Source organism: Dermacentor albipictus, chromosome 1 (genome assembly GCF_038994185.2).
Source record: "Dermacentor albipictus isolate Rhodes 1998 colony chromosome 1, USDA_Dalb.pri_finalv2, whole genome shotgun sequence".
NCBI classification, from domain to species: domain Eukaryota; kingdom Metazoa; phylum Arthropoda; class Arachnida; order Ixodida; family Ixodidae; genus Dermacentor; species Dermacentor albipictus.
The window spans coordinates 158,435,848-158,460,201 of NC_091821.1; the positions used below are offsets into that span (position 1 = coordinate 158,435,848).

The 24,354-nt window shown below is 43.8% G+C and overlaps 1 protein-coding gene and 1 long non-coding RNA gene across 5 annotated transcripts in view; both read right to left on the bottom strand.

Annotated features, from left to right (window-relative positions):
* Positions 1 to 24,354, bottom strand: part of RabGGTa (Rab geranylgeranyltransferase subunit alpha) — a 60,220-nt gene that overhangs the window by 32,364 nt on the left and 3,502 nt on the right. For 3 of the 4 annotated variants that reach the window (XM_065442617.1, XM_065442615.2, XM_065442618.1), the window contains exons 2-6: positions 23,333 to 23,443; positions 23,136 to 23,260; positions 7,119 to 7,303; positions 6,276 to 6,470; positions 5 to 82 (exon numbers count right to left, since the gene is read on the bottom strand). In XM_065442617.1, coding sequence (XP_065298689.1) covers positions 5 to 82; positions 6,276 to 6,470; positions 7,119 to 7,303; positions 23,136 to 23,182 — 505 coding nt within the window. In that variant the 5' untranslated portion in view covers positions 23,183 to 23,260; positions 23,333 to 23,443. The remainder of the gene's footprint in view (positions 1 to 4; positions 83 to 6,275; positions 6,471 to 7,118; positions 7,304 to 23,135; positions 23,261 to 23,332; positions 23,444 to 24,354) is intronic. The other variant, XM_065442616.2, reaches the window with a different exon arrangement.
* LOC135910612 (uncharacterized) lies at positions 16,267 to 18,651 on the bottom strand. The gene is made up of 2 exons (XR_010567100.1): positions 18,461 to 18,651; positions 16,267 to 17,380 (listed from the first exon to the last, which is right to left on the bottom strand). It is a non-coding gene; the product is annotated as an uncharacterized lncRNA (long non-coding RNA).

Below are 24,354 nucleotides of genomic sequence, written 5' to 3' on the forward strand. Positions count from 1 at the left end.
ATACCCATTCCCAGCAGTGAACCTTTCTTGGACTGGCCCAGCTTTATCTGCCGGTAGCTCCGCGGCACAGCCTTGCTGTCAGCTGTTGAACATGGTGGTCGTGCTTCACACGTCCATGGCGTACGAGCAACGAAGTGTGCTTCATTTTTTTATAGAGCAAGGGACGAACGCCCATCGAAATCTACAGGGAAATGCACCCCACGTATGGAGAAGATGTCTCGCTTTGAGAAATGGGAGGTGGAGGTATTGTGAGTTTGCAAAAGGCCCTGAGGACTCGCATGACAATGAGCGTTCGGGGAGGATGTGTGCGTCGCTGATCGTCGAAAAGCTCCGGTCATTTCACTGGGAGCGTTGGGACCACCCACAATACAGCCCGGACCTCGCCCCTAGTGATTTCCACGTTTTCGGTCCACTGAAGACGTTCATGGCAGGACAGCAATTCACATGCAACGATGAGCCAAGACAGCAGTCCAACAGTGGTTCCATAGTCAGTCGGATGAATTCAACCACAGGGGCATCTCAAATTTAGTGCTGTGATGGGACAAATGTCTGAACTGGTGGGGGGACTATATTGAAATATAGTGTAAGGTACATAGAACAGTATGTATATTTATAAATACCTGCATGTACCTTATTTTGGCTAATAAAAAAATAAGGGCAAAGACTTCCTTATTCACCCTCGTAATTAAGTTCAGTTCTCCCAAATAACAAGAAATACCAAAGTGATAACACATGGATCACTTAATGAGGAAGATGGGAAGAAAGCGTTCTACTTTGATGCACTCAACTAATTGCAGTGAAATTTTCAGCTCTTTCGCTTAAAGGGCCCCTTCCCAGGTATGATCATTGCGAACAGACAAGCACTGTGCATATATCAAACGGTGACAATCAGCACAGTATTAAACTGAATAATGTTGAAAAATGCACTGAAAACTCAAACAATGTGCACCCTGTCAGTTTGTATTCTCTCTTTTTGAGTCAAGCCACACTCCCCCCAAAAAACGTCATACAAACACTGTCTGCAGTGGAAACAGCTGCTGCAGAAGCGTTGTGTGCTTCAGCACTGTAAATCTGCATTCAACAGCCGCAATTTTGGGAGAGCTACACATGAACATTACAAGTAGTGGCTCCCAGAAGGCAAGAGAGAAAGACCAGCACCATAGAACCAGTTACAGTAATAAAAGAGCAGCCTTAATGGGACTCTGAAAGCTAATAAAGAAAGAGGCTTGAAGACGCAATGCACCCAGACTATCCATCTGGTGCATTTCTATGCATTCTTGTTGGCTTTTTCTGCTGGAAATATGTTCATAAACGTCTTTTTCCTTGTTTTTCAATATCCATACCTGCCAACCTGTAAACATTAACATTCATAAACATTGCCATTTGTTGGGCGTGTTGGTAAATTGAAAGCATATTTAGTGCCAGCAAACAAGGACGTAAGGGAGACGACAACACAATGCGCTAACTTCAACAACTTGATTTTCAGGAAGTACACCTATATAAACCATGCACAGTGGCGCCACCTTATCCAAATCTTATCCATCCAAAAAAGCCGTCTCCTTATCTAACAGGTCGATTGAAGGGGCACTAACACACGTGTCTCTATTACGCTAGAAGCTAGAAGCGAAGCGTCTTTGTAAGAAGGCAGACCTTAGTCAGTTGGTTCGTGAAATTGACAACGCAAAGTCTGGTTGCCTTCAAATTATGTTTAGTGCGAAGACGCACAAACCCGATTACCCATTAAGGGTAATAGTTTCAGAAACAGGGTCTTGGCAGAAAAAGTTCGCTCTTTTCTTGCAAGATAAGCTGCGAATTCTTAATATTGACGACCCATTTTTGGTTAGGGGCTCTGCAGAAATCGTAGATTTCCTGAAAGAAAATTCTGACAAAAGCTTATCAGCTTGCTCCTTTGACATAAAGGACTTGTACTACTCCTTGCCTCAAAAGAAACTAATAACTTGTGTAGAAGAGTGCATAGACGAGTATGGCGTGGTACCGTTCCAAAATTCAGCCGGTTTGTCCGTTCAAGGCTTTTTAGACATGCTTAGTTGCTACCTTCACTCTACATATGCAGCATGGAACGACGACATATTCATTCAAAAGCAAGGGGTTTGCATCGGTTCATGTTTGGCGCCCATACTAAGTGACATCTTTCTAGCTCACCATAACAGAATCCTGTCCCGTACCTTGTCGGAGCACAGGGTGGTTAAAGTTGTCAGATACGTTGACGACTATCTCGTTCTTTTTGAACCTGACGCGCGTTTTACGGTAGGCAAGCTTTACGAAGTATTTTCTGCAGGCCTTAGCCCACTTACTCTCACGATTGAAGAGCCCTCCAATAACGTGCTGCGCTTCCTAGACATTCAGCTCGAGTTCATGGAACGGCACACGTGTTTGGAGTATAAACCTAGAGCTAATAAGCCCCTGTTATCATATAGGTCAGCCCACTTGAAGCTCGTCAAGAGGAGCGTTGCCAACTTATGCTTTGGAAATGCTCTAAAGAAGTCTTGCCACCACAAGATCTATACGAGCCTTATGGATCAATCGGGAAGGCCATCAGCAGCAGGGTTTCCGGAATCAGTGCACGTTTCAGTCGTCGAGGGGCTGCTAAAGAGGTGCAGGTCGGATAGCACAATTCAGGACACGGCAAATCAAGGGACGGAACGTAGAAGGAAGGTAGCGGTAGTGCCCTACCTGCATAGAACGCCACATAAACTTAAGAAAATGGCTAGCCGGGTGGACACAAAAGTGGTCTTTTCCGCACCAGAAAAGCTGGCAAAAATATGTTGATTGACAGACCCGTACCGTAAGCCAGCTGCCGGGTGCTCTACGAATCATCGGAAAGCGCCAGTGGGATGCACAGAAAGTGTTGTATATGAGCTTCCGCTGTCCTGTGGGAAGAAATACATCGGACAGACAGGGAGATGTCTTAATGACCGATTACGGGAACATTGCCAAACTGTGAAAAATAAGCAAAACGGTCATCTGTCAACCCACTGTCAAGAATGCGGCTGTGCGCCGGTCTATGAATCCTGTCGGGTTCTTGCAAAGCACAAAGATAAAGACGTACGAGAGATCATTGAAGCGCAGGCTATCTGGCGGAATAGAGACACGTGTGTTAGTGCCCCTTCAATCGACCTGTTAGATAAGGAGACGGCTTTTTTGGATGGATAAGATTTGGATAAGGTGGCGCCACTGTGCATGGTTTATATAGGTGTACTTCCTGAAAATCAAGTTGTTGAAGTTAGCGCATTGTGTTGTCGTCTCCCTTACGTCCTTGTTTGCTGGCGCTAAATATGCATTCATAAACATCCCACAGACATGGCAAGGGGTAAGGAATAGCACAAAACTTTTTAAGTACTTTGCTCTCAAGCACACATCTTTTGTGGGATACATACGCGTTTTATTGACAATCAATTACCTTTTGACACAGAATGTAATAACTGGCACACTTCGAACAGCAAAGACTGACAGGAACAGAATTTTTTGGATCACAGTGACTTATTCAGCAACTTTGATGTTATCGATTTCGCTTGCTTCAGGAACTTGGTTTGAAGCAAGTACCCCTTTAGCATATGGTGTCTTGTGCTGCCAAAAGAATGCAGTGTGGCTACCACCACATTTCCTATTTGTATGCCTTATTTGCAACCCTGTACCACCACATCTTGTACTTGTACACTTTTTCAAGAACAGAACTTATTTTTCATAAAACATGATGCAACATTTGTTCAATCATAGAACGAGCTCAAATTCATAAACTTTACAAAAATTTAGGGAGAGCTGGCAGGTACATCAAAACAATTATTTTGGTGCACTTGCACTTTTGAAGGTACAGTACCGTCGGTACTATTTTGAATATCATATTTCTTTTTTCGCTGAAAGAAACTCGTTAAGCATGAAATTTTTTTTGATCTATTGAATTTTCTTGAATAAAAAAAAAGCTTTTTCTTTCCCGATTACTAAGCTAGAAATAATCTACAGAAATTTTGATGACCCATTAGTAGTTTAGTTCGAATTAGCCTAGAGCATTCGTTTATACCTTAATACACTATGGAAGTTCCAGATTAATTCTGCATGCTAAGCTTTGCGATATGAATTATTGTTAATAAGCTTACTTAACATAAACAAAGAACCACATTTTTACATTTTTATATTATCTTAGAAACTAGACACCCTAGGACAAAAATATGTACTTGTTAAATCAAGAAATGTAAGTACACAAACATTGCAAGTTTAATCTAATTCACTCACCAAATAAGAAAACTACCTTTTAAGTTTCAATCGTAATTTTAAATAATTAAAGTCCTTCACAATAGGAAGTTTTATCAAAAAGTATGAAACAGATAATTTTGCTGAATGATTCAAATAAATATAATCTAGCTTTCAATTAACAAAAATTATAAAGCATCCTGGAGCAAATAAGGGGCCTTAATATAGAAATCACTGTTGATATGTGATGCCTGAATTCTTGCTTTCATCTTGCTTTGGTAGCTTTACAAGTGAATGTTCCTGGGCTCTGGCCATGCATATCTTCACTGACCACAGAGCACACTTTCCTCAGTGGAAATTGTTTTTCGAATTCAGATTGTTCAGAATTCGATCAAAACGTTTTTCGTTTACATTGAAAAATTACGTGACACTCTTGTGCCAATTCCAGGGAGAAATTCATATTGACAAACAATCAAAGATCCTGATATTTGAATCCAATCAGGAGGTTTCCAATGAGGAGAGCACACATTCTCTCAAGGTCATTTGTGCTCATTGTGCATGTGCTGGAATTCAGTGTTCACTGGTACTTTCACTGCAGTATGTGCAATGCACTCAAAGCTACAGGCACATCAAGCTTGAGCATGCCTTTTCAACACATCTGAATTAAACTTGGTGAATGCGTTTTTTAGATGTTAGCAAGTGCAAGTAGCATTAATTTAAAAACATATTTGTTAGGCCAAATTTACTGCTTTACTGGCATCGTTAGCCCACTGAAGATGGTTTGAAACGCCACTTTCAAGACCTTCCATGTCGCTCACTGACATACTGCATCATCAGACGTGAAGGAGGAGAACTATATTTTTGTTTTCTAAGCAGTTCAATCTTTTCCCACCAGGCAGTAATTTTTGAACACGCTTGAAGTCTCACAATCATCAAAGTAGCAAGCAAAAATGGCTGCCTCCAGAAGAGGCGCACAGACTTAGAAAGATCACAGATATCATGATTCTAGTGCATCTGTGGCTGATTTTATTGATGGATCAAGCAGCAGCGAGTCTGAAGACGCTGCCTTTTTGTCGGACCTTAAGAGCGGCGTCGATGGAAACCAGCCCAGAACAATAGCAGCCGCAGCCCGATCCGCCCAACTGTAGTGCTTGCAGTTAAATTTTTGTAGTGGAATAACTGTTCAATGAAAAATTTTGATTTTTTCGCAGATAGTGCCTGTTAGATGGCAATACATTTTGTATATCCTATAATTTTTTTCCATATTTTTCTTAGATACAAGCGTGTCTTCACAAACATTGTTCAATTTTATCCCACCATCTTTATTCTGGCAATTTATACCTTTTTTATGACATACATGTCATTAATAGAACTTTTATGCATAAAAAATGCATTTATGCTGTTTTTTGTTTATGTATTACATAAAATATTTAGTGCAGTAGTTCCTTCAGAAAAAAAAAATATGGCAGACCTTAGAAAATACACCTATATTTCCCATGGTAGGGAAAGAGTTAAGACAGGCTGTCATTATGTTGTGATTGTCTTACGATCAGCAGAATGCATTAGTGGTTGCTATTTCCCCTCTTTTAAAAGAGCATAAACAATTGCTGCAAAGGTTTACAAGGCAGTCACAAATAGTTCCAGCAAAAGGTGGCTAGTTCCAGCAGACTCGATAATCCCACAACCAGTTGCAAGAAAGACCTTGCGGTTGAAGCCATATTTAAATGTGCAATTAACGATATGCAAAATTCTGTAAGCAGGCTTTCCCACACACCTAACTTGACCCAATCAAGATAGCCATTTCCCCGGTAGTAGCACTGTCAAAGCCAAGACGTGTTTTGAAAGCTATGATATGGGGTACGAAGGGCGGCGGGAATAATTTCACCAGCCCACATGTTGACATCTTAATTACTATTCTAGCCTGGGTTCCACCTATTTGGTTGGGTCAAATGAGGTGTGGATGCACCCGCAGGTTTTGCATATTGTCTATTCCCGAGGAAATATTCAATTTTCTAAAAATCATGGCAAACCAGCACCTTAGCCCAGAAAATGTGTTGAGCAGTTACCTTCCAAAAGGACATCCTCCTGGACCGTCCCCTCCCTGGAACCAGGATGGACACTTGGCAACAATGAACTCCTGTAGTGCCAAGCTGAGTAGTTAGAAAAATTGGCTGCAATTCGGTCCATTGTAAAACCGAGCTCCATTTCAGCAGTCACCTTAGTATGACTGCACACAAACCGCCGATAATCCCAGCAGTGAACTGTAAACAGAAATGAACACATGGCAATAGTTTCCTTTCAATAACACCATTAGGAATCACAGCTTTCAAGGGTTTAAAAACGCAAAACGTAGCCAAAAAACATGTCAGAAGAAACAAGAAAAAAAACACTAGCAGTAAACATACACATTTTTTTAAAGCCTCAGTCAAACAGGAGATCTAACAATATTGACTCAGGCAGTGGCAATGCAGTTAACAATTTTTTGGATACATCTGACGCATGACCAGTAGTTATATCTTTTCACAGAGGATAGAGCTTTTTTTATTATTATTATTATGTTTTATGTGCCAAAACCACTTTCTGATTATGAGGCACACCGTAGCGGAGGACTCCAGAAATTTGGACTACCTGGGTTTCTTTAATGTGCACCTAAATCTAAGTACATGGGTGCTCTCACATTTCGCCCCCATCGTAATGCAGCCACCGTGGTCGGGATTCGATCCCGCGACCTCGTGCTTAGCAGCCCAACAGCATAGCTACTAAGCACAGAAGATAGAGCTACCTAGCATTAAGGTGCTTCTGAAAGACACTATTAGCAACGCAATGCTTTTCAGGCAGTGCGCTCTGTGGCAGCAGTCACCATCTGCTGCATCTACAACATGAGAATTTCACAAAATCATTCAACTTACAATTTCGCTCATCTTGGTCAAGGAAAAGATTACACAAGCGTAGCTCTTTGGCCCAATCCATTTGTGGGAAATTTTCCATGGCCCAGGCTCGATGACTCCAAGCTCCATATGACTTTGGGTTTTTTTGCAAGGCTGCTTCGGTCAGCAGCAATTCTCCTGCGCCATCTTCAGCCGTCTTTTTCAGGCTGCAAAAAAAAAAAAAAAATCTACATTGGATGTTGCACAATCTTGTTCTCTAAGTGGTATGCTGAGGAAATTGGTGTTTTCACTTAAGACTAGTGACTGGATATTTAGACACTAACAAGTACTGTTTGAGGCACCTACAACAAGCACCAAAGCTGTTATTGATGGCGTTTACAGGTGCTAAATACTGTCCTTTAGGCATGCGATGATAAAATATGACTTTTTAAGAAACAGTCCACTAAACCCCTGTTTTGTGAAATGCACTTTTCTCAATAAAACAGCACAAGGCAAGCTGCATAGGTTACCAGATTTATCTGAAATTTAGCATGACTAGAGACTGTGAGAAAAGTTGTGAAGGCAATGACAAACAAGCACCATCTCAAGGTTTTCAGGTTTCATGTTGTGCCTTCTTTTCACTGAGTATTGGTTTGTATGCAGACAAGGAACGCTGAACATTCACCACAGTTACGGGCACATATTTGTACTTCAGAAGGTTTGATGATCCAATGCCCTCTATAATTTCTAAATGTTCACCAGTCAGAAGCTTTGACTGTCACTTTAGGTAGCGAAAACCCGGAAATTTCATACGAGACAGATTGAAGTTTCGCACTAACTCTACCAGCAACAGGTCTATTTAGGAAGCTGGCATACCCTTCCTGAATGTCCAAAATGAGCCTCGCATTCTAGGTCAGAGTTTTGCCCAAACATTCAAGATTCTCTATGATGTTGGCTAAAATTGTGAAGTCAGTGCACAAGTATGACAAGTAATGCTAAAGTGATGATTGCGCAGTGCAGTTCCAAGCCCTTATCCCAGTGATGCTCTCATCTGCTGCAAAACTGTTAATAACATCGTTTACACGAGCAAAGTCTTAATGGTGGCAATCAGCTGCCTTCAGCCAAGTTCCCCAGTGGGTGACAACATTATAAACAAAATAAGGATAGAAAAAAACTGGAAAAAAAGGCTTTTTTTAGACTCTCAAAAGCAAATATAGGCACTGACATCAACATCCAACAGGCACCAGACAACTTGAAAACCACCAGAAATGCCAAATAGTTGTTTGTTGTAAATTAATTTTTCATGTATCTCAGATATTATTCACCGCAGTCTAAAATTAGCTGCTGCAGACATTGGCATAGCCAGAGGGTGGGGTCGAAACCTCCCCCCCCCCCCCTGAAGTTTTCTGACGAAACCTCCTCCCCTTTCCCACGGAATAAAAAGTTTCAGGAGGTGGGCTCCAACACGGATGAAAGGGAAAGCTTGAATGTGAAAGCAAGGCGAGGGCTAGTGGCGGTCCGAAGAAGGAGAAGGGGGCTGTTATGTCACTAGAATTTAAGTTTATCTAGTTTCCCCCAACCGCTGTCGTGTCTACAGTAGGAGCGTTTCCTTGCCTTCTCAAGTCACCTTTTCCCTATACCTCCCCCTTGTATAAGAACTGTTCGAGTGAAGAGTGGCAAGGCTGTTATTCACTCAGCAAAATTTTAAACTGTGCGAAGAAGACAGGGTGTGAACAGAAACATAGATGCACACACAAAGCACAGACTTCCAACTGACCTTATTTCATGAAGGCAGGGAACTTATAAGGTTCTAAGGTTTATAACATTCCCTGCCTTCACAAAATAAAGCCAGTTGGAAGTCTGCACATTGTGTGTGCATCTATGTTTCTGTTCACGTCCTGTTTTCGCAAAGTTTAGAATTTTGCTGAATCTATGAACCGACTAGTCCAACAACATGCCTTATCGTTATTCGCTCTTTTTGCGACTGTGTTGGTTCTACCCATTCTCTGCCTCCTCTCCCCCCCCCCCCCTCTCTCTACCATTCTATCTAGCTTCCCTCATAAGACGTTCATTTGAAGGATCGCCAGCTGCTTGTGCGCAGGCACGAGTAAGAGCGGGCACGAGAGAGAAAATCTGGGGGCTTTTGCTCCTTGAATATATGACTCTGCCTAGGCACTATGGAGGAGGCTTCTTAGTGCGTGTTATAGGTGTTTGTCCCTAGGCGTGCCGCCATTGCGGAGTGGGGTCGAGTTCGTTTATGCCCGGACGCTGGCTGCCAGCCCGGTAAAATAGGTGAAGCAGCGAGCACTGACGCCCGATGTGGCGACCACCGTGTCGGAATCACAGCTGCAGTGCTCATGCTAAGTCAGTCGTGGCAGATCATAGCTTTCTCGGGCCTCACGGCAATGCACCTTGTAAACAACATCACAGATGCTTCTGTGGGAGCAGTAGCAACCGTAGTAGAGCCTGGGCCGCATTTATTAAAAATCTAGAAGGCAGAGTGCTTAGCAACCACGGCTGAACACAAGTGACTGAAAGGCCGCCGGTGACAATGAATGACTCAGCACCAGTGCCACAGGTGCCAGAAAGTCTGCAAGAGGTACCTTCAGAGGCAAAGTTCTGACCGGTGTTGCAGAAGTCTGCGGTAGTGCTGAACTTAGCGTCATAAGTTGGCGGCTGGACGTAATTATATTTATGCAATCATGTTTTTTTAGTAATTGTAATGATGTGCCATTATTTCACATTATTGGCGGCGCCTCCAGGACACCCAGGGCTACCCTTGGGTGCCCTGGAGATCCTGTGCCACCTGCTTTATTATAACCTCAGGTGCTCTTCTAAGGCCTCCATTTGCTGGTTACATGTGCCCTCCTGGAGCAGTGCTTGTAAAAAAACCAATCTATCGTTGCGATGAAAAAAGCGACCTGCGACTTATGCAACACCAGTCAGAACACTGCCCCTTGAGACACAGCAATCACCAAATGGGGCGTCCGTGTGCCCAATGCCTCACCACGCATACAGCCAGCGGTGGTGCATAAACAAACTCTCTCTTTTTTTTTTAATTATGGGGTTTTACGTGCCAAAACCATTTTCTGATTATGAGGCACACCGTAGTGGAGGACTCCGGAAATTTTGACCACCTGGGGTTCTTTAATGTGCACCTAAATCTAAGTACATGGGTGTTTTCGCATTTCACCTCCATCGAAATATGGCCGCCATGGCTGGGATACGATCCCGCAACCTCGTACTCAGCAGCCCAACACCATAGCCACTGAGCAACCACAGCAGGTGCGTAAACAAACTCGATCGCACTCCACAATGCCGGCATATCTAGGGGACAAACGCATACAACAGAGGCTAAGAAACCTCCTCTGTAGTGCCTAGGCAGAGTCATATATTCAAGGAGCACAAGCCCCCAGATTTTCTCTCTCACGCCCGCTCTTTCTCGCACCTGCGCACAAACGGCTGGCGATCCCTTTAATGAACGTCTCGTGCTTCCCTCTGGACTTGGGTATATAGTGAAAACATGGGCACTGCAATTTCTGCAGTGGTTCTCGGGTGGGTCATGGATAATTACAGCTGTCAAGAGGCTAACATGGCATTCGACGCCCAGGGCGCTCCAGAGGGCATTGTGCACATTTGACATGGTGCAGAGGTCCAAATGAATTTCTAGCAAACTTCAGCGTCTTGTTACCTCTCTGCCACGCTTCTCCCATGTATATACATCCTCTAAACCACCCCCAACGCACAGAAAATTTCGTGGAAAAAACAAAAGTGCTTCGCTTTAAAGGAACGCTGATTTGTGCACGACAAATTATAGCAAGGACGGGGGTGCTGGGCCAGGGAAGCTAAGAAACCATCCCAACAAACAGGTGGGAGGGCAGGTAGGAGAATGGCCTCAAGGTCCACACAGAAACAGAAATATAGGAATACATGTATTAGCGGGCCACGGCGCCGTTCAAAAAACCAGTGAAGGTTGATGAGTGTGATGTGACAGTGACCAACGGAAAAGAACGTTAAGGGGAGTGGAGTGATGGGTACGAGGAGTGGAGTGGGGGTGCATTAAATGCATCAAGAACTAAGTTGGTGGATAATTGTGGGCATAGGGAGAGTGTCTCGTCATTGCCCAATTGCTCAACACCAGACAGCTGTGGCCAGTCGCCTAGTTGAGACTCACCTACCACATCGTAACACGTGCTGCTTGCTGCGGAGAGTCCATTTTAACTAAACGTCGCGGCAATTTTCAGAACAGACGGGTGTTTGGAGACGCTTTCAAACCACTCGGAGGTACTAGCCCTTATTTTGTTGCGAACAGCGGATGCCGTAATCTTCACAAAGGCTTCTAAACAGGAAGCAGCCCTGCTTCAGACTGTCTGCCCGATCAGTTGTCAAGTGTGATCAAATAACAACATTCGTCGCGTGATAACTACAATAATATGATCGCAAGTTATTTCCAAACATCTCTTTAAACAAGTCAGACAGCAGATCATCGAAAGTGAGTAAAAATTGCACCATACAATACTATCGAAGTTCTAGCGCAAAGCTTTGTTCCTTTATTTTTAAATCTAGAATAATATAGCATGCCAACAATGCTGAAAGCGCGATTGAGTGATAGGAAACTTGCAAAATAGTGCCCACCCTCTCCTGTACATAGCCGTTGGCCATACTACTCACTAGAAGGTCTGGCTGGAAAACAACAGTGATCTCCACTGTTACCTGGGCTGCAATAATACTGGCCTGCAAACGAGGAGACACATGATAGTGCGCTGTCTTGTTTTCATATGGCCCTGTTTTAAGCGCTGTTTGTTTTTCCAAGTCATGTACACACTAGGCCTTCGACATACATGCATCAATTCATAAATGAAATTTTAGAACAGTAAAACCTCATTAAACCATACCTGCTTAAACAGTAGTTTTGTTTTAAAAGTAGTGAAATCAGATCCCTGACTCAGCATCCATTAAACACAACGAGTTTTGTATCCGCATAGACCGTACCAGCTTATTGCGTACGTTTCGGTTACAACGTAGTGCTTCCACTTTTCATAGCGCCATCACAGCAGTGTGTTATCCCCACTGGACGGCCCGGCCGAACAACAAGCCTCACAGATCAAAACGGCCTCCAAGCGCCCTGTGCATTTGCGCATTAAGCCACACCCACATCAACATCATTTTGGCACAGTGACTGTGAGCATTGTGGCATCATGCAAGCTAGGACTCGCGTCATGCCAAAGCTCGGATAAAAAATACCAGGTGCTCAGCATAGAAGAAAATTGGTCATCGTTCGTGCTATCTAATGTTTTACAATGAAGTCGGCACTGGCACGTGACAGGGATCTACTGTTAACTACAGTGTGTGGCATTTAGAATGCAAAGAAGTTGCTCGGCAGCGCTGCTGTGACTTCAAAAAGATGGCTACAAGGTTAGACTTTTCACCATCGCTGCCTCTGTTGTTGCCGAAGTGTCGCCTAACGACAGTGACGAGGATGACACGGAAAGCGACAGCACGGGCAATTCAGATCCAACAGTGGGAGAAGCTGCGCATTACGTCAGCCTCACGAATGCAATCTTCGCAACAAGAACAGCATCCTGCAATGAATAAGGTACCCCGCGACTTCTGCAACACTACCGCACCAGTACACGGAGAATATGCAATGCCGAGGAATCTGCCATGGTTTGCCGAGAAGAGGGGGCTGGCTGAAAAGCTGGCTCGCAGCTTCAGTAAGTTTGAGGCTGCTGTCGTTACTATAGGCCATCGCGGCATCAAACGAAAATAACACTTTTGTAGCGCAAAGTGAATAAATACTGCATGTTTTTGCCCTTTCATTGCACTCTCTCTGAGTTCCGTTTTTGACAGGTAAGTGGGCGATCTCACGCTATTGTGTTAAGCAGTTCTACCGTTTAGTGCATACTTCTTCCGAGCAATGGCCAACTACGGTTTAACGAGGTTTCACTATTTTTTTAATACAGTTAAACCTCAGTATAACGAACTTCATTATAACAAAATTCTCGATATAACCAAGTATTGAACTTTTCATAACTTCTTGTCCATAGAACATGTATTTAGAACTTCAATATAATGAAGTGTTTGTACACGCTTACAATATAACGAAACTTCACTGCCACCGCGAAGGAATTCCTAGACAATATATGGGAACTTCCGTGAACGCAGATGGTCAAGATTGAATTACAAACGGTTGCTTGCAGACGCACCGCTCAAATTGCACGCCATGCGACAAGAGCGACCGCCAAAGTGGAGCCACATCATGTTCCGTATGAAGTCCAAGTGCGATAAGATCTTATCGCGCCCTGCGCACTTTAGGTGTGAGTGAAAGAGTGCGAGGGTGAGAGAAGAAAGATGATGGCTTCGTGAGGACCGCTTTCCCGCACAAGCAAAGGGAAAGAGGCACAGGGGAATGAACTCGCGGTAACGCTATCAAACACACGCGAGGGGGTGGGGTGATGCACGTCTTGATTTCTGGCGCATCTCAGCCACGACTGATCATGCATGTAAGTGCGGCTGAGCGCACATGCAGCCGCACACCCTGCTTTAGAGAAAATTTGTTGTGTGTGGGCTTATCAAGAGGGCATGGCACTTCGTAAGCTGTCTTCCCTCACGTTTAGTATTGGAGGTTGCATAATCTTGAGTTTCGTTTACCCGTTGTAGTGAGAGGCAGACGAAGCAATCGCTCCCCGCTGCCGGCGCTTTTCCTGATAGCGTCGCCCCAATGCAGGCAACGTTATCAGGCGTGGGGCCGAGTGCATGCGAAAGAGTGGCTGGCCTCGTTTAATTCGTACCGTCAATGTGAAGATATTGTCGACATCTGTGCCATGAAACCATATTATTCGTCGCTGACTCCTAAATTTATCAATAAATTTTCTCATTAAAATTTGTTTTCTTTTTGTTTTTTCGATTGCCCGATAACTCGGAAAATTCTGCGGCCCCCTTCTGTGTAACAAACATTGATCGGCGACTGTTAATATTTGCATAAAAGGTCGAATTTCAATACAATGAAATTTCTATATAATGAAGCAAATTGACGATTTTACTGACTTTGTTATATCAAGGTTTAACTATCATTTTTGAAAATAGCACAAGCATGATAGCATAATCTCATGCAACGTGGCTGCAAAACATGCATCCTTGTTTTTAAGCATTCTTGCCCAGGGAATGCCAGGAGATTGTCTGTCGTTGTGTGGTGTACAACCTCCACACACACACACACACACACACACACACACACACGCACGCACGCACGCACGCACGCACGCACGCACGCACGCACGCACGCACGCACGCACGCACGCACGCACGCACGCACGCACGCACGCACGCACACACACACACACACACACACACACAGTATACATATAGAAAGAGGGAAAAAGGGGTTGAAGGAGGGGAAGGAGTGGTAGTTGTTGACGGAACACCCCCACCCCCGAAATAAATTACTGGCTGTGCCACTGATTGAAGAATGAGCTAAAACTTTCAATTATTCGCAAATATGATCACATTCTGAAATGCGGACTCCGCGTTTCAAGCATGAAAAATATTTCAGGTGTGGGAACAAAATTGATCATGTCACATGTAGTGTAGTATTTGGAAAACATGGCCATTTCACATATTTGCTTGTAAATTATTACTGTAAAAAACGATTAAGAGCATTACCAAAATGAGCACATACAGGTGCCACAGTTCAGCATTTCAACATTTGCCTTCCTTGCCTTTTTTTTTTAACTCATTCTATAATTTAAAACCTCGACTGCAATTTTCTTAAAAAACACAGATCTAACCATAGTGGTGGGAGATTTAAGAGGTACATTTTAAACATTGTTTTGATTACCGATTTGATTTTGAGGTGTTATCTTTGTGTGTAAAATTGTATACACCGCATTTAATGGGACACTAAAGGGAAAAATGATATGCCATGGTTGCTTAGTTATGGTGTTCGGCTGCTGAGCACGTGTTCACGGGATCGAATTCTGGCCAGTGGCCGCATTTCAATGGGGGCAAAATTCAAGAACACCCATGCACTTTGATTTAGGTGCACATTAAAGAACCCCAGGTGGTCCAAATTTCCGGAGTCCCCCACTACGGCGTCCCTCATAATTAGATCGTGGTTCTGGTATGTAAAACGTCATAATTCTTTTAAAGTGAAAAATCATTCATTTTGTATCAGTAAATTACCTTTCTATAATATCAAAAACGCCACTCTTACCATGATAAAATGCTTGGTAAGCCAGAAAAAGTGCAACAACAAAAGACGAATGGCAACACCTCTGAATTTCCCACCCCAGCTCACTGCGACGCCATGGATTTTGACAGCGTCTTTTAGGGCCTAGTTCATTTTTTAGCAGTAAAAATAGACTACATTGTTTCCTAAAGGAGCTAAAGATTGAACATGGCGAGTTTCAGGAACTTTGAAAAAGAATACTTTGAAATCCGCGACGTCCCAGTGACGTACCGTTAGGTATTCAGCACGAAATTCAAAAACTGATACGTAATTTGACCTTAACTTTATATTTTAATAACCAACCTATTGTTTCAAAATTAATGACAACAGAGTTTTCAAAGAACAGTTTATGCTTATAAACTGATTCAATGTTTCGGTTTAGTGTCTCTTTAAGAGTAGCTCCCTGCATGATCGGATAAATCCACTGGTATCCAGAAACACCTTCGCTGGTAAGAACAAATTTTCAGACTCTGATATGGACGCACTTGATGAATGGGTACCCCCATTCCATTACAAGGAATTACAACTTGCCGCAATTCCATTCCTTTCAATTCCTCAAAATGGAAAAACTTGGCCCATTCCCACTACAGGAATGGCCAGGCAGTTCAATTCCATTCATGTAATTCCTCAACATAGGAAAGGCATCATGGTAGTTTTATTGAGTTACCGATGAACGCACCATAAAGCTGATGTCATCGGACGCGTTAAGAACTGCAAAAATACGCAAAACATGTTACCAAGGTCGAGCGATAGTAGTTTGCAGACATGTGCAGTACAACCACCCTACTAATTCCCATAGGGGCAGTTCTCCTGCCAACTATAGCATTTGCATAGACAGCATGTTTTACCGACTTGCGATGTTTTCATATTGTTTAAGCTCAAATGTGTTAATGCTAAAATGACAAGATAATGTATTTAGGTGTCCTCGTGATTTTTAAATGCTGCAATAAAGGTCGCAAGCAGTTCAAGGTGCAAAAAGAAGCTTTATTTTGGTTTTATTCAACGTAATTTTGCAACAAAATGTCACGAGCTAAATGGGCGCTTTGCCATTTAGTTTAAAACCCGAAATGTAAATAACGGTTGCTTCAACGGTGTTCTAAAAACAAAAAAAAAACAGTGAGATAAGACAATTGTCTTCTACCTAGGTGTTGCGCTTCAGAAACATGAACTGCTCAAAAGAGGTGCTTGACAGCCAATTTCGCTTCGCTGTCATTATCAGGGATGCCATAGAAAACACGTGTTCCACATCAGATGATGTCGCATTCACAGCGAAAACTACCCTTGCGAGGCGGGAAAGCAAGGGAAAGCGGCTAACGTTCGCTCTCCAATAGGTCAGAGGTGTGACCAAGTTCCCTCTGTAAGGTAAAGAGAAATTTCCCCCGCAATGGCTCCAGGCATATTGTCTTGGTGGGCATTTTCATTTTGCCTGATGTTTTTAAACATCAGTCTGCTTGGCCCTGCTTCAGAGTCTGCATTCACGACAGTGCTGGTGCTGTCCTGCCCTAACAAAAGAGGCCCCTTCCCTAGCACAGCAGAACGCATCTGCTCGGCTTTTGCAGCTGAATGCCAAGAAGACTTAAACCATGGGTCTAGAAGGGCACCCATCAAAGAAACAGAGTCAGTCAGGTGCTTGCGAACTGCTTCTCCAGGCTATCCCATAGGCCTTTAGCTGCCTCTTTGCAAAGAAGTGTGCCTTTGCTTAAGATTTCCCCCAAGGAAAACTTCGATATTTCGCAACGCAGAGAGCAAAAGCCCAGCTGTCTCGTGCCTTTTTTACAGCAACTCCGTGGCTTCCTCTACCGGGGAGAGAAGCTCAATGAAGTCTGCCGCCAGCCTCAGTTCATATTAAGACAGTTTAGCCTTCTTGCAAGCGTGTGGAGTTTCTGTCAGGCATGGATGACTCGAAAAAGTGGCAAGGAGCTTTCACATCATTTGCAGCTGCGAGTTCCACCTCGTTGCGATGCAAGATTCCAAATGCATACCGGCCACATTCAACACTTATTCCGTGTCAGCGGTACTCTTGCGTATAGATGCAACGATGGCACGGCATTTTTGTACGATTTCCTCGGCATTTGGGCTATAAAATAAAGCGAGGACGACAATTAGTGAATATTGCCACTGCAAGTACAGGTAGCGCAAATAGCAAACATGCAATGCAATAGAGTTCCAGAAAGAGAATAATGACATATGAAATCATATGGTATTGCACTCAACGAAACACTGACACTCTTCAAGACTGCATTAGACAAAATAAAGTGGGGACAGACAGCCGTTTCCTCCAGCCCTACAATAAATTGGGTGCACATTAATGCATAAGCTGGACCTTCCTGTTCTTTAAGAGTAAATGTTGTGTACACAGTACCATGGCTATGGCCCTATGGCTGATATTATCTTAACGAAATGGGCTTCGTAATTCAAATAAACAGACTAGCAGCAGAGTGCCACCTCGTTGTCTGGTCTTATATGCCAGGCAACTGTGTTTACGGGCAGAGCGATTTGTACTAGAAGGAGTGACGCACGCAGGATTTCATTTTCGCAGGTGAGGGGGAGGGGGGGGGTGTAATCCAAAAAAAAAAAGGAGAGGGAGATCACGAAAGGAGAAAAATAGCAAGGAGCACAAAATACAATACAAAAATAGCTTGAACAAGGAATCAACTAAATCCAAATATTTTAAAATGGAACTTCGGAACACTGCGGGCATTCTTTACATGATGTGCCAGTTTTGTTTTTGTTTGTCTTTAGAGGTATTTCAGAACGGTTGATTGACGTGGTGAGTGCAGACCTCGAAGTCGCATAAGCTTGGTGCCTGGCCTGCGGCGAAAAACGATCCGCAGCCACTATTTGATGGGAAGCAGAGTTCGTGACCTCGGCCATGGCAGCGAATGCAAAACGAATCCCCAAGATGAAAAAACAAAGCACACTTGAAAATTTAGCTAAACGGTAGTTGCACAATAAAGCTTTAAAGCACCAAAACTGTAACAAGCACAGTTGTCTGCCCTTACTTTTCAAACTGCAATTATTATATTCATACATTATTTGTCCATGCATTCATGGCATGACAAAGCTTGGCCCAACAATTGTCCATGAAAATAGTAATAAATGAATGATGTATCAATGCACATAAGATGAAACCAATATGTTAATTAATAGCGCATACCTGCCAAATTGCATCTTTTACGTCAAGCTATAGGCTGTGGGCGGTGCTGCCAAACCAAAATTGCTCCAACTGATGGAATTCACTTAAAAGCTCCTTGGTTAAGCGTTCCGGGCAGTCATCGAAATTGTCATCATCGTCGTCTTCTTCAGTCTCCCACCCAGTAAATGCAAATGCCTTTATCACTGATGTAGCGTTATCTGTCACCATGCGAATGACCTGGAAAATTAAACAAAAACAGTTCACGGAGGCGAAATTGTACACAAATACATATTTTATCTTGCCAGCGATGTTCCACTGCAGCAATGCTCTGTCATACTCGGAGCGGATCCGAGCAGCTGCGTGGCTCCCCGTCAGGCAAGTGAAACTGAGGAGGTATGTGTGAGCCTTGAAGTTGCTGTCCAAATAGCGACAGCCCTCCGCAGACTGCGACGTCCACACGTCTAGTGCAATACAGACATACTCCACTTCCACCAAAGACAACATTTTGGTCTGCAGCGCGGATACTATCCCAGGCAGGAACTCCTCTCTGAGGTCATCCCGTTATGACAACTTGTAGCCCGGAACGGCGACCTGAATCTGAAAGAATACAAAGCAATTACTTTGATGAAAGGCGGCTTATAATATTGTCAAACTTACCATTACGAATTGCTTGAGTCCCTCTCTTGACAACGCGAAAGGGCTCCATATCAGTGCAAATCATGTTGATTATGGCATCGTCAAGAGCAGCCTTTTGATGAACAGGCACAGAACTGCACCCAGAAGTTAAGGCCGATGTTACCTTCGGCTGGCTTGCCAGCCCTTTCTCTTGTTGCGTGTACTCATGTTCGTGCTTTCTTTTTAGGTGCTGTATCAAATTACATGAAACTCCGACTATAGCATGTATAGTTTCGGAGCAAAGCTTGCAGTGTGCAGTTTGTTTGTTTTCTTCGCGGGTAACTTAAAAAGATTGTTTCCAATGTGCCATGTTGGCAGACTTACTGTGTGCGTGAGCCGCTGGGCAAAGGAGCCCGTGTGGCAGTGCGTTATGGAAGCACTTTTTATTTGCAATAAAAGGCTGGAAAGGAAGGTGGGGGTTGTAGCACAGAAAGCCGAGGAGGATGCTTCGAAGCATTGTCTAGCATTCACAGTATGAGTGAGCTAAATGAACGATTGGGCTTCTTTAGCCACCGACAGGCGCCAGTGCAACGGTGGTGCCACCCAAACCTCCCACCCTAGAACAGGAAGAACATGGGTTTTCTTCAGCGCGAATCGTCACGTCAGGACTCGGAAAGGCGTCGCCGTGGCCAGTTATGTGGGCTCCCCTGCTTCGGCTGGCTTGCCGAATCAATGCTTTCGGAAGTTTATTCTCTCTCTCTCAGTATGGAGGGAGAGGGCACACAGTTCGTCGTGTACGTCTGTGCGCTGCACTGACCTGCAGACTTTCAACGACAGAGTTTCAGGCAAAAGCGTCCTTGTCTAGAAAGGGGTGACAGTATTGCAAAAGGGTTTGGGGGAGGGGTAGAAGTACGAGGTGAAACGCCGCACAAGCTGGTATGTGAAAGCTTGCAGTGAACACAAGCATCGCGCCAGCATCAAAACTTAGATAAGCACTTTTTTGAATATGTGTCTGAGTCACCAACAGCGACAGAAGCAAATACAAAGAAGTGAAGGGTGGGGAGACAGCAGGTGGCCGGGGCAAAGGCGCCGCCTAGGTAAAAAAAATATCACAAGGCGTGGGGGGGCATGCCATCACCGGAGTTCCGCACAACGGATACTAATGGCATAAAGCCGTGGTTAAACGAAGAATCGAAACAAACTTCGGAGCACCCATAACCCAGAACATGGATCCGAACCTACACAAAGCATGCAGAGAAGCGAGGGCTGAATACCTACAAAAGGCACTAGCACCCCAAGAAACGACGGTATATGTGGACGCAGCCACATACGCCAGAGCAGCGAGGCAGAGCACCAGCAACGTGGTAGCAACGGTGATTGATTCGAACCTACGCGAGATTACCAGCACATCACTACAAGGCTGTACGATAGTCGAGGCTGAAGAAGCAGCCGTCACTCTAGTGGCAGCGGAGGGATATCATTCTAAACGGTCTCTAACAATCCTTACAGACTCGCAAACAGCGTGCCGCAACTACCTACACGGCAGAATAGGGCACTGAGCGCTCCGCATGCTCCACTCCGGAGACCACATAACACAACGACAAACAAAAGAAGAACCAATTAGGCATACGGATGCCGGGACACACGGGAATGGCAGGGAACCAAGAGGCGGACAGGATAGCTCGAGGGTACACTTATTACCGAGCATCCTACGTAGGCGACCTCGAGGAGACCGAACCTGTACCCCAAGACTATTCGGCGATACTAAATTACTACAAGGGCTGCAGAAAGCGGTATCCACCACCACAGAACTCCCTTAGCAGAGAGGACTCTGTCGCGTGGAGGCAGCTACAAACAGGCTTTTACCCGAACCTAAACGTACTCAGCAAAATTGATCTCACACAATACAGTGACAAATGCCCCTGGTGCCTTGAAACACCCACGCTGTATCACATAATGTGGGCATGCCAGAAGATAGACATGGTACCCGTTATACCAAACCCGAGTGCGGAGCAATGGGAGGGAGTGCTCTCCAGCGATTGCCAGGTCGACCGAAAAGGTCTGATTCGGCGAGCACAACTGGCAGCAGCATCCAGCAGAGTCCTGGACTAAGGGCAACCGACCGTTGTGCTAGAAGATCCGCAGAAGACCAGCGAATCTAGAGCTGATAAAGTTTTTCACTCACTCACACTCGGAGCAACTCAGTCTATAAGGACAAAATTGTAGTGGGCTCATTGCTTATAAATGCAATGTGCTTGTAATCAGCAAAGCCATTTTAAAAATGCTGCTTTATAGTTAAATTCAAGGCTCTGACTTAATGTTTGAAAGTGGGCTGGTTGGTCCTTCGGCATATTTTGACAAAAAACAGCACATATACAGAAAAGCGCTCTATTTTCGTAAAAGAACATAATTACATTCCCATTCCATTCCAGGAAAAATGTACTTAATTCCATTCCATTCTTCCAAACGTTGCCATTCCATTTCGGGGTCGTGCAAATGTGGAATGATTCCGGATTCATTCCAATTCCGGAGTGGTAACTCCACAACACTGCACCTGACTCCTGCCACTTGCTCTTCACACACCTATAAGATCTTGTATGATATATGTTTTTATTTCATTTACTTTTTTTATTCTACAAAAGAGGAAAGCCTTGCCAATCCATCCACAGCTTCTATTTTGGAGAAACCCAAGCACGAAGATGCCATGAGAAAGAGAGAACGACAACAAAGAACTGAAAAACTAAGAATTTCAAAATGCTCCAAATGAAAGCACTGAAACTTAAAAATGTTTGCAAAAATAAACTTTAAAAAAGATTAACAATAAACCCTCCAGTTTTACTTTAACAGGTCTCTAAACAATTTCTGACATTCTGAACATATATTAATACACAAAGTCATTGTGTGCAGAATGCAGTAACAATCATCTTTGCCGCACATAGAAGTTCTACGTGCCATAGAGAAGACTCAAATTCAAGAATAAGCATGTGCCCCTCTCTGGGCTTTTGCAGTTCCTACTTGACCCGTCATGATGTCAACAGTGTCATGCATGTGGTGTCATCATTGTAAAAGCTGTCGATTGGTCAGTCTACAAGGGACATCAGTTCTGATCAGTACCTTAGCAAGCCTTTGCCATGAAGTTCCATGCCCATTTTTCCTCATCATGTTGCTTGCCTGCCATGCACAATCAACTGGTTTCACCACGTATAGCATGCATTGCATTGCATGTGCAGTGGTAACAGTGGGTAGCCAACAAGTGTGGAGTCCTCGTAACCGAAAGTAGACTGTTTTCGATTAAAGAGTGTCATGGTGACATTCAGTACTGACGTAATGTCAATGTGCCTCCATGAGAGGTGGCATGGAAAGCGTAGCAAAGGGGTGAAAGAAAGCCCAATTTGGCTGTGTACTTGCTAAAACATGTAACTTTGTCATTGTGGCACCATTTCAACAAATCCTAAGAGTTGTATGCTGATTCTAGACCGGTGCACAGCTGCCACTGTATAACAAGTTTACAAGCTCAGAGTGGTTTGTGGGCCCTCTAAACTAAACCTCAAAATGCAGAGTCCTTGTTTGGGACATGAGATGCTACTCTACAACCAAACTAAGTGAAAAAAAATGAAAAAAATTAAATTCTGGAGTTTTACAAGCCAAACCACAATATGATTATGGCTGCATAATAATTTTGATCACTTGGAGATTTTTAATGTGCATCCAATGCATGACACACGGGCGTTTTGCATTTCGCCCCCGTCGAAATGCAGCTGCCACGACCAGGATTTGATCCTGCGCCCTCAGGTTTCGCAGCGTAATGCCAAAGCCACTGCGCCACCACTGCGTGTGGGCAAATTGGATTGCTGCTTACATGTGCTGTTTAGACACAACACAACATGAAGACAAACACATGGATGACACAGTGATTCTGTTTGTACTGTGTTGTCTAACAGGCAGCACATGTTAACAGCGATTATGTATCACCAACTAGCGCACACAAAAGATATGCAGAACATAACCTGGAACAGTTATATGAAAGAACAAACAAACAATGTGGATTTTTCCAAGAAAAGGTATGCTGCTTAGCACTTGCCTTTTATTGAAGTGCACCATAAACACTTCCCTACGGATGTTCCACATGGTTGTGTAGTCGGGGTTACTTTGAAGGATCTGACTGGTGATATGCAGCAGTTCATCATCGAGTTCCTGATTCTGTCGCTGCACAAGTCATGAACCAAGTGAATGACAGTATGAGCCACTGGGTTTGTGAATGATCGTTCATGTGCTTACTTTTTCAATCACTCTCTGTGTTGCGGATTTGTAGATCTTCAGCTTTTTCTCCCTCTCTCTTCTTCTCTCCTCTTCTTGCTCAGCAGTGGTCTTAACCTTCACACGTCCATGCTTGAGAAAAAAATGAGGAAAGGTGTTAATAGTTGTCTGCAACCATTGCCATACTTCCAATTACAGAAAACATTTTCTAAACAGGCAATGCCATTTTTTTTTTCAAGCAGTTGAAATGAATAACCAACCAGCAGTCACTCTATTGTATTGTCTGATCCTCGAGGAGAGCAAATCCAGTAGCTTTCACACAGTGCAACTCTTTATTAAGCTTATTTATCTTGATTTTACAAAATACAATTGTGCTAATAGCTACTGGGGGAAAGCACATGGGCACTTAACTGGGAGAAAGAACATGGGCACATTACTAATAACTTCACCACTTAGCTCGTTAGTAGTGGCCAATGATCGGTAGTTCAAGTAAACCACCATAATTCATACTAAAGGTGCACATTGTAACCATGCTATAACATGACATGAAGGCTGGCACACCACTTCCCCACATCTCAGAGTCCAACTGGTTCAACACACCAGAGAAGTGTTGGATCAACCAGCTACACCTTTACGTGTCAGTGTTAGCCCTTTTCCTACCGGTGTAATGAGTATAAGCACTCTGATTAAACAGTGCTTCCCAAATTGCTGCAAGGGACTGCCTATTGAGGGCTAGAAGTGATTTTCATTAACAATCTATGTCACTCCGTGAATGGTAATACTGCAAGTGGCATTCATCCAGCCAGAACGATAGTGGACAGCATTGAGTTTCATTCAGATGGAACAATATTCATGCATATGGTGTTTCACCTGAATGAATCCTACCAGAGCAGCCACAGTTTAGCACCCACATATTTTAAGTTCTGGGCAGTGTTCTGCTTTGCATAGTTCTTATCTCTCATGAGATTAATCTCAACTTCCTGCTGAATCTGAACAGGCCAATGCACCATGAAATCATATAGAGTTACAGGACAGTGCAAGTA